This window comes from Anoplolepis gracilipes, chromosome 1 (genome assembly GCF_047496725.1).
Source record: "Anoplolepis gracilipes chromosome 1, ASM4749672v1, whole genome shotgun sequence".
Classification (NCBI taxonomy): Eukaryota; Metazoa; Arthropoda; class Insecta; order Hymenoptera; family Formicidae; genus Anoplolepis; species Anoplolepis gracilipes.
Window position 1 is genome coordinate 11680001 of NC_132970.1, and position 14237 is coordinate 11694237.

Consider the following 14237-nt stretch of genomic DNA (forward strand, 5'->3'; position numbering starts at 1 on the left):
AGATATTCATTTATACCTGAAAAAGACGATCGCCAGCACGTGCCGGCTGATTCGCCGAAGATCCACTTGCACTAGCATTATCAACACCCTGATTAATTTGATGTGTTATGATAGCATCTATCAGACTAGCAGCTGTGAGAGTTGACGACGAGTCGTTTTGACTGGAAGATTGACTCTGTCGCGATGATGATTGCTGTTGCTGCTGCTGAGATTGCTGAGACTGTTGAAGCCGAGAGGATTGCGAGAATCCGCTGCTTAATAATCTCGACGAATCTCGATCCAACTGCTGCTGCTGCTGCTGCTGCTGTTGTTGTTGTTGATCTCTGTATAACTGCGCGATGTGCCTTCTCTCAATTTCCATACGGTGGTGCTGCTGCTGAATATGCTGGATCTGTTGCTGTTGTTGCTGATGCAAGTGCACTAGATCCCGTTCGCGATGCGCTTGTTGTACGGCCAGACGATGCTCGGCGTGCTGTTGGATCGGAGATCCAACAACGTGAGAATTCTCACGTTGTTGCTGAATGGCGAGTCTTTGCTCCTGGTGTTGCATCTCTTTCTCGCGTTGTTGCACGGCCAATCGGTGCTCGTGTTCCTTCTCGCGTTGCGCGGCTGCTGCCATTTGTTGATGGATCTCCTTCTCTCGCTGTTGATGCATAAGCCGATGCTCGTGCGGGATATCCTTTTCTCGAATCTGCAGACGAGTATGCTCAACGTGCGAGATATCCTTCTCTCGTTGCGGCGCGAGACGATGTTCCTGCTGCTGAAAGTCTTTCTCACGGTGCTGATGATGTTGCTGCACTGCGAGACGATGCTCCAGCTGCTGTAACTCCTTTTCGCGATGCAAACGATGTTCTTCTTTCTCCCGTAGATGAACGATATCGCGTTCCCTTTCCCGTTCACGTTGATGCTGCTGCGCAAGCCTGTGCTCGGCCATACGATGTTCCTGCATCCGTATCTCTTGTTCGCGAAACGCACGGTTGTTGTCATAACGATCAGCCAATAAACGATCGGCCATCGTCTTACCAAGGCCTTCATGACCACCGCTGCCTGATGCGGCCGGATGACCATGTGGCACCGGCACCGGTGGTTGCTTAATCGCTACTTCTACCAAACTGGAAAATGCATCCATCATCGGCGGTGGTGGATAGTGCATCTGCTTTTGCGGATTGTGCCTCTGGATAACACCCTGCCGCGGCTGTGTATGAGTTTGCGGAGGAGGAGGAGGCGGCGTGCTAGCATAATAGAGAGTTGACGACGGTGGCGGTGGTGGTTCGCTCTTACCTGCCATCTCACCGGTGACAGACGCACCAGCACTACCACCACGAGCGCGCGCGTGCATCTGTTGACTGGTGATATAATCATTCATTATGATTTGTCGGCTAGACAATTGTTGTTCCATCGTGTAGCTAGGCGGTGGTCGTCCCGCGGCAGAATAAGAGTTGTACTGACTACCACCGTGGCTCACTACTACGGCTGGCGACGCTGCTTGACTCGCAGGACCCTGTCCCGGCGGTGGTGGCGGCACATTGCCGCTACCCGTGACAGGTGAGTGTCGAATAGTACGATGATATTCATATATAGGCGCGCCACGCTTGTCCACCGCAAATGGATGGACCGGTGTACCTTGAGTGATAGAGCCCCCTCCAGTCTCTTTTGGTGCTCCTGGACCAGCAGAACTGGCGTTTACGGCGCCGCTGCCACGTTCACTGACATTCGCAGAGGCGCCGCTCACTGGTGGATTACCAGGCGGTGTCATTTGTCGCAGCAGACCATCGTAACGCGCCGTTGATACAGGCGTGCCATGCGTGATGGAACCACCTTTATGTCCCGGCGTGCCCATGCTGCCAAGTTTTGGCGACAGCTTGGGATGTGTCTGCGGCACGGTGACCTTGTTCATCTTCGGTGTAATGGATGCCTGAGGTCGTGGTGTCGAAGCATAGACTAGAGGACTCTTCGCGTTACGTCCCTGCTCAGGATGAGGCGTAGTGTGAGGATGATAATACGCTCCTGGTGGCGGTTCCGGTCGATAGAGAGTGACCGAAGGCTTATGAAGTTGAATCGAATGATTGTAGTCCTGTTGTACTCGGTGCTTCTTGATACTCAGATCCAGTGTTCCTTCTGTTTCTCGGAGCGCTTGTTGCACTTGCTGCACTTGCATGACGACCAAACCTTCCTTAGGAAGCAGATCCGAGGATGAAGTTTGATTACTGGGTGCAGCCGGCGGGCAAGGAGTAATAGTAGCTTGCATCTGACCTGAAGCGGGGAGAAGATAAATCATGAATAAATCACAAATAATGTAAAACCCTCATAGAGCAAAAGAATGGATTAATTACATTTGTAAAATTTATATTATGTTAATATTTTATTATGTTAATTTTGCATTATTTAAGTACCTTTCAAAAATAAACTTGGTAAGTAAAACTTTAAACATGGTTTTATAAAAATTTTAAATATAAGAAAAATAATGATAGACTTACCCATTTGTTGTGGGCTAGGAGCGGATCGATGACTATGATGCGGTCCCGATACAACAGAGAGTGTTGCCAGATTTGTATCTCTATTGGGCAACGCTGTGTTCGTCATACTCGAAGATGGCTTATAACCGCGAACAGCGTATTGTATGTCATTGCGGTGATCTTTCAAAATACTAGATATCGTCGGCGTGCCCGAACTATTAGATGCGGAGGAACCGCCACCATCAGCAGGACTACTGGGAGTGCGTTTTAATTGCATCTCGATAACTCCTATCATGAGATCCTTAACAGTGAGAGGATTTGAATTACTTGTTGTTGAAGGAGGCGAATGAGCTGTAGCAGGTGGTGGTTGTTGATGTTGACTCTGTTGTTGCAACGACGTTGCATTGCCGCTGGCGCTTGTCATAGTCACCACAACACTACCATTATCTAAGTCAGCACCTCCCTGACCTTCGTCCGCCGTCTCCTGAAACAATTAGCGCACCTCTATCAGACGGCTCTATCATGAAAAAATATTGTTTCATCATTTTGTTTATTGTTTCTTTACTTTAAGATTATCATTTTATCAAACGTCAATGATAAAACATGTACATATTTAAAAAGTTATAAAGAACATGTGACAATGTTGACATTTGGGATTATTGGAATTTTGGAAATTTAGGATTATTTTGATACATTTTTGTAATCCAATACGTTTTAGAATAAAATAAAAATATAAGCTATTAAAGGATGTAAAAATTAACTTAGAATATTGACTAATAAGAGCAAAATGCTGTAATTAGTGCACCGATTGACTACATAATGTTTGACAATTTCCGAATCATGTATATATCTCTTTGCTGTCCTCACTTATTGACAAATTAATGTATAATTACATTATTTAGAAACCTCTGCATTTTCTCTTTTGATTTGTACTTTTGTGCTGAAGAGGGCCCTAAAGTTGACCGAAACGTACGTTATTATAATAGATTAATTCCTTACATTGAATAAATAATTATTATTAATATATATTAATGAAAATATTTGCGCACTAATTACAACATTTCGCTCTTATTAGGCAATATTCTAAGTTAATTTTAGAATAATATACATCATATAATACATATTTCTTAATATTATAGGATTAAATATGGTAAAAACTTGAAACCAAGTGCGATGGTTATAAAATATTATTTTACAATCTACAACAGAACAAATTAAAACTTAAAGATAAAAGCTAAAAAGTTTGTCTTACCGTAGCAGAACTGTCATAATCCTCTCTAGCGCCACCGGAAGTAGCGGCACCGCCACCGTTGTTGGAAGACTGATGAGATGAACCGGCAGGCGGAACCAGTGATACTACAGTTATGTCAGAGATTTTGTCGCCGAGTTTTTCCAATGATCCGAGTTCACTAGGTCGTTGGAAAGCTAACGATGAAGATGTCGCGGTAGAACCACCGCTCGGTATCACTGCTGCGTTACTACCCGTCATAGTCGTTGCTGGACTTCCTGCGCTGGCGGTGTCACTCGAATCGTGAACCTGGCGAAGAAAAAGAACATGGAGAAAAAAAACTTTCTGTCTGTCCGCTCAATTTTGTCCAAAGTCTAAATGCCACTTATACAAACAAATATATGTAAACAGTTACAGAAACAACAATTGTTTTTACAATTATGCATGCTAAATAAAAGTTTTTTATATCCACAAAAATATTTCACGTTCAAAATTTAAAATTTATTTAATGCATTATAATAAAATAAAAGATTTTCCAAAATTTATATAGTGTCCACTTAATTTTGTCCACGACTGTAAATAGAAACAGAGAAATTGAAAAAAATGTTTTATAATTTGTAAAAACAAACTTACAGCTAATTCGTCGCAACTGCTTGTGCTGCTTCCGCTTTCCTCTTCGTCGGTTACGTATGGTGGCCTCCGTTCCTCACCTGACAATGTATAATACTCGCTGACTACTTGATCGAAATTAAACTTCTTTCGATAAGCGAAATAATAATTCTTGCACTGCTGACTCGTCTTGCCAGGTATTTGTTCAGCGATCTTTGGCCAATTGGTGCCGTATTCCCGAAGCGCTTTGCGGAGTTGTTCCAACTCTTCGTCCGTCCATTGGCGCAACAATGTATCGGTGCCATCCTCGGACGCTTCGGTACCGCCGGTAAGATGCGGTGCTAATCGACGCGATATACGGCTAAAGCAAGCCGAGCAGCATTTCGTCGCATTATTCGGTATCTCTGAAATAAGCGATAATACGAACGATGTGATTAAATGTGTAAAGCACGTACATGTATAATATTTATCTTATTACATTTATGAAACCTATAAAAAATATAAATAAACTCTAGAGAATATTTTTGAGAATCCTACATAAAATCGGAACTAAAAGCTTGCACAAGAAACGTATCTTTACAGATTATCTATTCAAATCTTATAAAAATTCTCTAATCATCCAGATATTTTTGTTTTAAGAAATTTTAGATAAAGGAAATATTTTAAAGATTTTTTTACATAAACTTTGCTAAAATAAGATTTTTGATTATATGAATTTTCTAATCTTTTTTACTTATACAAAGGAAAAATACAAAGCCTTTTAAGCTTCAAGTACTAGATTTGTAAATATATTGAAAAAAAAACTGAATACCTTTTGTAAAATAAGCATTTTTCACTTGCATACATTTTTTTTATTATTAAAACTTACAATAAGGAATATGTATTGCATATTTAATATTTTGTTAAGACAAAAAATATATAAACAAATATATATATTTTTCTGTTTTTTTTTTTTCCGCAAATTTATTTGTAGACTTGCTGATTATTTACTATATAAAAATGAAATTACCAAAGGAAAAGTTTTTCTAAAAATGCTCCGAGTCCCAATAAAATTTGATGAAAATTTTCTAATTTTTTTTTTTCATGTGCAAAAAAAATTTCTCAGAATTCTAAAATAGAATCTTTTCTAGAATATTTTCGAGAATATATTTCCAGAGAGATACTGTAAAGTATTTAATAATAAATGTGTAATAAAATATTTATTAAATAATAACGTAACAATTAAGGTAACACACACGTATATCGTAATTGGGTAATCAATTTAAACATCTCTATTATAAGCATATCTATGTTTATCTCTATTTATAAATAATTTATATAAAACACTCACGGTATTCCTGAGCGATCGGCTCGCGGATCTCCAGCGGCAGTTCGAGCCACTTGGAGGGCAACGCTCTCAGCCGTTTTACTCTGGACTTGGAACTATTTAGATTCGGACAGGTGGGCAACGGACAGGTGGTGTAACGTCCTCGGATGGCCTTGCACCTGCAGGTGTTGCAGACACGCGCACCAACCGGCACCTGGTCCTCTCGTAGCCCGTATTGAGACGCCTGGCTGCGTGGCAACGCGCGACTATGTGCGCTACCCTCCACAACGCTTTGACACACTGTGCAAGCATGAGGTCCTATCTGTCTACCGCTCTCTGAAATGGCAATAATAAAAAAATATAAATTATTAGATTTTATTACAGTAGAATGCATAAATAAAAATGTAGAAAAAAATTATACGAAGAGCTAGCACAATTGTAACCTATCGCATAGACATCAGGGTATTTACAATATTTAAATCTAGTAAAGTTATTCTCTGAAAATTCCCTGATCTTTCAGGTATTCTTTCTTTAAATTTTAGGTAAATATTTCAAAGATTTTTTTCGTGTAATCAGCAAACTTTCTAAAATAAGTTTCTTTTTTTTAACTGTAAGCATTGTCTAATGTTTTTCATTTATAAAGAGACACGGAGTCACTCAAATTTCAAGTATTAGATTTGCTAATATACTGAAAAAAAACCTCAATAGTTTTTGTGTAAGATAATCATTTTTTAGTCGTATAACATTTTTATTTTTTATCGCTAAAAATTACAATAAAAATATGTATTGCAAATATTCAATATTTTGTTAAAATATTGATTATATAAATAGAAACAGAATATATTTATAATATATATTTTAAACAAATAATTCACAAGCTTATTTTGATAGATTGTCGAACATTTATAATATAAGAAAAAAATTATCACATAAAAAAAGAATTTTTTTAAAAATTCGTTTCAAATTAAAATTTATGAATATTCCTGAAAATTCAAAGTGTTTTGTATAGACACCCTGACATTAACTTTCCAAGTTAAGACTATCATCGCTCTAAGTATAATTTTAGTTTTATTATATTAAAAAGTTATTATATTATTATATGTATTTAAATATATAATACTACATATTTCTTAATGATTAGAATTTTAATTTCTCGATTGTCAATGACCCAAGGACACGAAACGACTCTAAATAATAAAGATAAATTCGAAAATACAGTAAAATGATAAAATTGCAATCGCAATTACGCTTTCTCCAAATGTAAGTGCAATAATTTCTCCAATCGTCCAACGTTACAGAACGCTTTGAATCGAGAGCGTGTTTCGCGCTAATATGTCGCGATAAGAATCGAATAAAATATAAAAAGCGATAGCATAGACGAGCGATATGCAGGTCCCTGCCACATACCGCGTAGTGTGTTAGATTCTATCGCGCGCGTAATTGATGCCTGCATATGATGCACACCGAAACGTCAAAGGGATCGTCTATTGAAACGATTCGGCAACGACAACGTGTCTGCGGTGGTGTGAAATATAAATGCGCGTGCTGGTTGCGAGGTACATAAAGCGAGCACGTGCTGATGATGCTCGATCATGTGGCATTTTGTAGTTAGAGTCAAGAGTTGAACAAAATAAACTTTTGATAAAATTCAATAAATCAATTATTTTCTTGTTCAAATTTTCGTTTTAAATAATATCGAATTTAGCGCTTATTATAATTAAAATGATTTCTAGAAAGATATTTATATTTATAGTAATCGCGACAATTAATAAGAAATACACATATATATTTTTGAAAATTTTTTTGAAAAACATGAGAGGAACGTCTTTATTTATATACTTTATTATATTGTCAACTTGACAATATAATTTTTATTCCGAAAATATTCATAATAATATTTGCGATCAATTTCAAAGATCCATTTATAATAAATGAATAGCAATGCGTAAAATTAAATGCTTGAAATGATTTCGATGTCTCTCGACGAGTATTTTGATTCTTGCAAGCCTTCAATTTCATTAGAATGTCTACTCAAATTTTATAAAAAAGTTCTCTAAAAATTTTTTAGACTTTCCGGGTATTGTTCAAAATTCCAGGTAAAGAAAATATTTTAGAATATTTTATTCAACTTTCTAAAATCAGTTTTCTTTTTCATTGTATATGTTTTCTAATAAAATGCTTTTCATATAAAATGCACTGAATCATTTAAGTCTCAAATGATTTATAAATATACTGAAAGAGGTGAATAAATTGCACGAGAATTCCTCGATTTTTCCAGATTCCAAATCCTTGAATTCAAATTTTCCATATTTTTGACAGTCTGGTAGTATTTGGACATTTTAGCATAAAGTCGACATTTTCGTGGACGTTAATTCGAGCGTCGATAAACGACATTCGATATAAAGCGTGTTTGCGCGAAAATAAACGTACAACGCGTAACGCGGCGGCTATTTAGAGAATGTACTCGCATTTATCCGCTATGAAATTAAGTAAATATAGTTAATCACGGATCCGCGGACGGAACTCGAGTGAAAACGCGAGCGGTGCAGCGCGGGTGAAGCGGGACAGTAGAAAGGAAGAGAGGGAAGAAGAGGAAGAGGGGGGGAGGGGAGTTGGCGTAACGGAAACGGAGCGAGAGACAGTATAATTACTCGGCTAATTAAGGACGCCCAATTAAAAAGTTTTGCCGTTCGTTCTTAGCCCCGCGCAAACGTCGACGTCGCCCGCTCGTTCGCTCCTAAGTAAGATCGCTTTGATAATTCCCACTCCAACCTTTTTTCCGCGAAATTGCGTAAATTTACTCGCGTCGACAATTATCGCGAGATGTGACGTCGCGCGAGATGTGACATCTAATAATCGCAACTGCATCAGGACGGAAAAATAAATATGCCACATTCAAACGAAATAAATTATAAAATTTAATTATCTTTCACGAAACTTAGAAAATATTGCCACATTTAATAAGTTAATTATTTCACGAGTTACAACTGTACGAAAATTTGCAAAAGCTCAAACGATGGATTTTAAATGATGAGACGAAAGAGATAACATTTGACGTTTGACGAGTATCCTTAAATAAGATGGAAATCCACGTGTCATGATGGTTTTAGAGCTAATTTAATTTAGTGAAAATTTGGAATTAAACGATGGTCGCTTGATGCTGCGCCAATTATTTGGCATTCGATATACTCTTGGGCTCTCTCTCTCTCTCTTTCTCTCTCTCTCTCTCTCTCTCTCTCTCTCTCTCTCTCTCTCTCTCTCTCTCTCTCTCACGCACTCTCTCATTATTTCTCTCTCAAAACTCGTATATCGCGATAAATCGCGGATGCTGCGCGTCCGCTCTCCGGTGACCTGTCACACGAGCCGCGTCCCGCGTGTCTTTCGGATTGTATGCAAGATTATTGTTGACACGGAATTACCAATGACATTGTGCAACGATCGTCAAGAGCCAAGCAAGGGAGAGCGAGTGAGAGCAAATATCTATCTACCTACGAATACCATCGCACCGATTGGAAGAGTCGCCGGTGAACAGAGGTGAGGGTAACACGCCGTGCGAGAATATCCGCGACACTGATTGACAGGTATTCCCGAGAGCGAGAGAAAATCGCTCTCGTAATTCGCGCGTCCCTATTCCCGAGATCGACAGGCCGATATTTCGAAGCCTAAAGTAGAATACTGCGTCGTGTTTGAAATTTTTCATCGTCTCTCTCTCTCTCTCTCTCTCGCTCCCTCGCTCCCTCTTTCTCTCTTTAATAATAATTATCACGGAGACAGACATCGATTCCTGATCATTCGACAATACACGGCCTTATAATATATGGAAAATTTGTATCACTTTTTTCGCGATTTTCGCGATTTCTCCTTGTACATTCGACATTTGATATTCAATATAAATATATAATGCGAAATTTATATTACTTTGCATTACAAATCAATCTAATAGGCTGCGAATATATTGGAGATATTTTATTTAATTGATAAAATAAACTAGGACACGCATTAATAATGCTACAGTGTATTCTATCTATTCTATTCACGTTGTTCTATGTTTGGGCTTTTGAATTTTAAAAAGAAAAATTTTTTCGAAATAAAGAGAGTTTATATAAAAGGAAGATTCTTATTTTACATATATATTATTTTTATGAGTTTATATTTATTTTATATTATAAAAGAGATTTTTTAAAATTTTTTTCATATGTACAGTATTCTCTTTTTTTAACGATCATATCCTCGAGATTTTAACGAGATTTCTCTTGGAATTCGTTCGAACTCGTCTCGCCAAAAGCATGGAGAGCACCGATGTCGACCCAGAGTACAAAGCGAATACAATATATCTGCAGAATAACGCGATAACGCGCATGTCACGTGGAATAATTCGTAAAGCTCGTTCCCCATACACTCAAAGTAATACGCCATACGAGGGGGCAGGAGGGTGAGACCAGACCGGGGCGGGTAAAGGAGAGTTAAAACTGGATGAAACGCGCGATGAATAACTTATACAAGAGCCCATTCAATAGAGAACCCATGCGCAGTTACGTGATATTGCAGTTGGCCGATGGGTTAAAATGAGTTAACTCACCATTGGCAACGGGTGGTTTCGAGTAAATTAAGTTCGAAATGTATAATCTTGTGTACGTTTATAACTCGCAATTTAAAAATCGAAGGAGAGAAAGTGATAAGTAATCGGAAAAATAATCAAAGTTTTCGATAAAAACGCTTATCGACTCACGATTGATATCTTAAGTTCAATCGCGATGTAAAAAAAAAAAAAAAAAAAAAAAAAAAATCCAACGAAAAAATCAATTTTGTTAGTATTTATAATGATGTTTCAAACTCAATTCACGGGAGGGAAGCCTAAATTAAATAATATAATTAAATGATAATTTTACATTTAATTAACGATAGAGTTACGACGATAATTGATTAAATTGTTTGATCATTATTAGGAATTATTATTTCCATTATTCCTTATATCGAATGATATAAAAATGAACGTTTTCGAAAAGTAGAAATGTTTCGAAAGTCTTTGGAAATATTCTGCTTCTCGAATCGCAGAATATTTCCAAATATGACTGACGTTTTCTCCTCTCGTCCTCCTCTCATTCTTGTTCGGGGAAACAAAAGCCGTAGTCAAACCTCCCTCAAACGGCAAATCCGTTAAAAAAAAAAAAAAAAAAAAAAAAAAAAAGATACGGCCGCGAGAATAACGGATATTATCTACCTGGTAATTAAGCTGGTTGACAACGAAAAGGGTAACTTGAATATTTTATAAAAGCCATGTCGAGATGTATTCGTCTCCGTAATATATACGTTTGTTATTCGTACAATTCGTCCCTGTTTCATGATCTTGCGAAACAGCCTGCTTAATTACATGTACGACTATTCATAAGATCTTCCCGGAATGCGTATATGCACTAAATGATTATGTATTAAATAGCGAGTGCGTTTCTCTGTGGAAAATCCACGAACTAGTGTTTACCGTCGACCAAGGGTGATCGCGTCGTTTCCTCTCACGAGGATATCCTCGATAAAGTATTCTCTTTGATTTGTGATCTCCCGTTCCGAAAGCAATCTTTCTCTCAATTACCAATTCTCCGATCGACCACGAATTACCTGCTCTTCTTAGTATTATCACTACTATACATATGTATAATAACGCTATAAATAACATATTATCTCGATCGAGATCACGAGAATCCAAGCAAATCCGTTCATCCACGTGGCAAAGCTTTTTCTTTTCTCTTAAAACACGCGATTCCGAAAAACGCGGCTCGATCGACACGATTTGTACGAAAGAGAAAAAGCGGAGGAGTTTAAAAAGCAAACGGTACGGCAAACTAAAAAGGGAGGCCGCCGCCCGCGGCGGTCGCTGCAGATTCGCTCCGGGCTGACATTTTTGTATTTATGTATTTATGAGATTTACGCTCGCTCTCCTCTCTGCGCCAGCGAGAATGATTAAAAACAAACACGCGCGATTCTTCGCGATCTTCCACCGCCGCACTCGCGACGTCCCGGAACAAAAAGAACCGGCCGATGGTTGCACGAGGATGCGCTAATACGTGTCACAAATGCACTGTAATTCCGTTCTTCGCCGGAAACGCGTTCCCGCTGTTGCTTCGTATCTTAAAAACATACAATTCGACACAAGCTATTGTAAAAAGAAGCGCATTTTCTACAACAGAAAATTTATTCTACCTTTAAGAGGAGTGGATGCCTTTGAATCCGCAAAAAAAAAAGTGTGATAGATCGTTTGCGACAAATTATTATTCAGAATTAAATAAATGAATTTTAGTATAAATGTTTAGTATTAGTTTCTACGTGGATTTAAAAAAAAAATAAAAGACTTAAGTTTGTAAAAAATTTTGTTTACTAAATATACAGTGTAAAAAAATTAAGCTTTTTTTTTGGTTTTGCCACGATTCAACAGCCGACATGCAAAATTTCAAGATACGATCGATATTCTCTTCTTTAATTATTTCTTTATTTATTGATTGAAACCTTTGAAACGGAAGTAAAAAAATTTATTGACAAAAAAATAAAAAAGAAATTTCAAACCTTTTCAACTTTAAAAAATTTTTTTAAAATAACAAAATAAATGTTCTCAATTATAAATAAATTTTATATTCAAATTGTAGAGAAATTAATTATAAACAATGAAAAAAACTTCTTGATATATTTTTAAGAAACTTATATTTCTGAAATAATTTGTCGGAAATTATTTATCGCACCCATTTTTTTATAAATTTTTAAGATTCAAGGTATCCATTTCCATTAATAAGTTATGTCACTGAATCGTTTGTTTTTCTGAATATTGGTACCGATAAAAATGCATTCGTTAGAAATTATATTTGTAATTCATTAAAAAATAAAATAAAAATGGTAAACTTTTTATTTGAAAAATAATCCGAAACAAAATTGTCAATACTTTTATACGGAGAAATATCGTCAATTAAATTAAACGTGTAAACAAATATATATTTGTATCTCCGAGCGAGATGTAACAGCCCTCCCTCATTTCTTTGACAAGCCACCTGCGCGATTATCGTTAGCAGGGAATAGGCCGTGCAAATACGGGATTGCTTGTAAAGTTTGAGTGCCGCTGGATCACGGTCTACTTGTGTAAATAACATCTGTCAATCGCGACGGGGACAAGCGGGGGCGAGAGGCTACCGTTGATTATAAGAGAGACCGCCAGTTCCATCCTCTCCACGTGCGCACGACCCTTTAAAACATCTCGTTGACTGATTGAATTACGGTGATTAGCCTACCATGATGTGTCGTCAGAACGATGTAAAATACATCACAGATAGAATGTCGATCGATCGCGTGCCGATACGAGTATTCCTCTTACATCAACGATTTGACACTTTGTTATTACGTAACAAGCACTAAGATTATTCATCAAATATAATCCAAATTATTTCTTGTAATAATAATGACATACTTGTATAAAAAGTGAAGTGTTTTCACTTTCGTTTATTTTAAAATTTAGTATAGTAAAATGATGAAATTTTTTTCTCTATATAGATGAGAATAAAAAGCGAAAAAAATTTTTAAATCGTGTAAAAAAAAAAAAATCGAAAATATATTAGGCGCACATATCAGTTTTAATTATAAAAAATAGGAAAAATTTTAATGAAGCTTATAAGAAATAAATAGAACAAAATTCGGAAGATACTTCATTATTTTTAGAGTTTTAGCAAGAAAAGTAAAAAACCAAATTACTACACATACATACATATACATGTTTTTCATGTCACAACACTCTTTGATACTTGCATTCAATAATATATTGTTGCCAATGGAAAAATGCGAGATGAAATTCATCGCATCGAGACCTTTGCCCTCAGCATTACTTACTTTATACCGTTCCGATTGTGCAAATACGCTCCTCGTTCTATTCGTGCAATTACGCGAAACGGACAATAACCGCGCGATGGAGAAAAGTGGACGAGAAAAAACCGGCAACCCTTAGCAGCAGTTAATTCATACAGGTACAGGTACAGGTACAGGTACAGGTATGCGCGATACGCATACGGAAGGAGTCTCTCGGTATATTAGCCGTGCCGTGTGTATCCACACGTGGATAATCCGGCGTATTTGCGGAGCGGAAGCGTGCACGAATTTGAGCGAGAAAACGCCCCTGCACACCGCTTATAATACACACAAGAACACGTAGAGAGGAGAGTTGGGAAGAGAGAAGAGAGGAGAGAGAGAGAGAGAGAAAGAGAGAGAGAGAGAGAGAGAGAGAGAGAAAGAGCCAGCATAGCGGAGGCATTAATTGGGATTAAGTAAATCAAGACGCTAATTAGCTCGTGCTACGCGCGGATTTCCACCCCCTCCCCCTCCTTCTCCCCCCTTCTCCCGGGGTTGCCCGGGTTCATTTCCACCCCACCATCTATCCTCATCGTCATCGCTACCACCGCCAAATGACCGATGCATGACGGAACCCCGGGTATTTAATTTTCCCAGCAATTTGCTATGACTACTCTGCGATCATGATACGTGTGATCTAGACAAGCGCGAGCCGCCATTTAATTGCGTGTTATTGAGTTAACGTTCTCTCGCGTGTTAAGAGCGGTAAATGAATCTGGACGATACGGAGGTAGGCATTCAGAAATACGCGAGGTCAGATGTC

At 37.8% G+C, this 14237-nt stretch overlaps 1 protein-coding gene across 6 annotated transcripts in view; it reads right to left on the reverse strand.

Moving 5' to 3' along the window:
- The window catches only part of Smr (nuclear receptor corepressor smrter), a 75497-nt gene that overhangs the window by 5455 nt on the left and 55805 nt on the right, over nucleotides 1-14237 (reverse strand). For 5 of the 6 annotated variants that reach the window (XM_072889697.1, XM_072889547.1, XM_072889617.1 and 2 more), the window contains 5 exons: nucleotides 5624-5935; nucleotides 4318-4697; nucleotides 3709-3993; nucleotides 2478-2940; nucleotides 17-2253 (listed from right to left, as the gene is read on the reverse strand). In XM_072889697.1, coding sequence (XP_072745798.1) covers nucleotides 17-2253; nucleotides 2478-2940; nucleotides 3709-3993; nucleotides 4318-4697; nucleotides 5624-5935 — 3677 coding nt within the window. The remainder of the gene's footprint in view (nucleotides 1-16; nucleotides 2254-2477; nucleotides 2941-3708; nucleotides 3994-4317; nucleotides 4698-5623; nucleotides 5936-14237) is intronic. The other variant, XM_072889461.1, reaches the window with a different exon arrangement.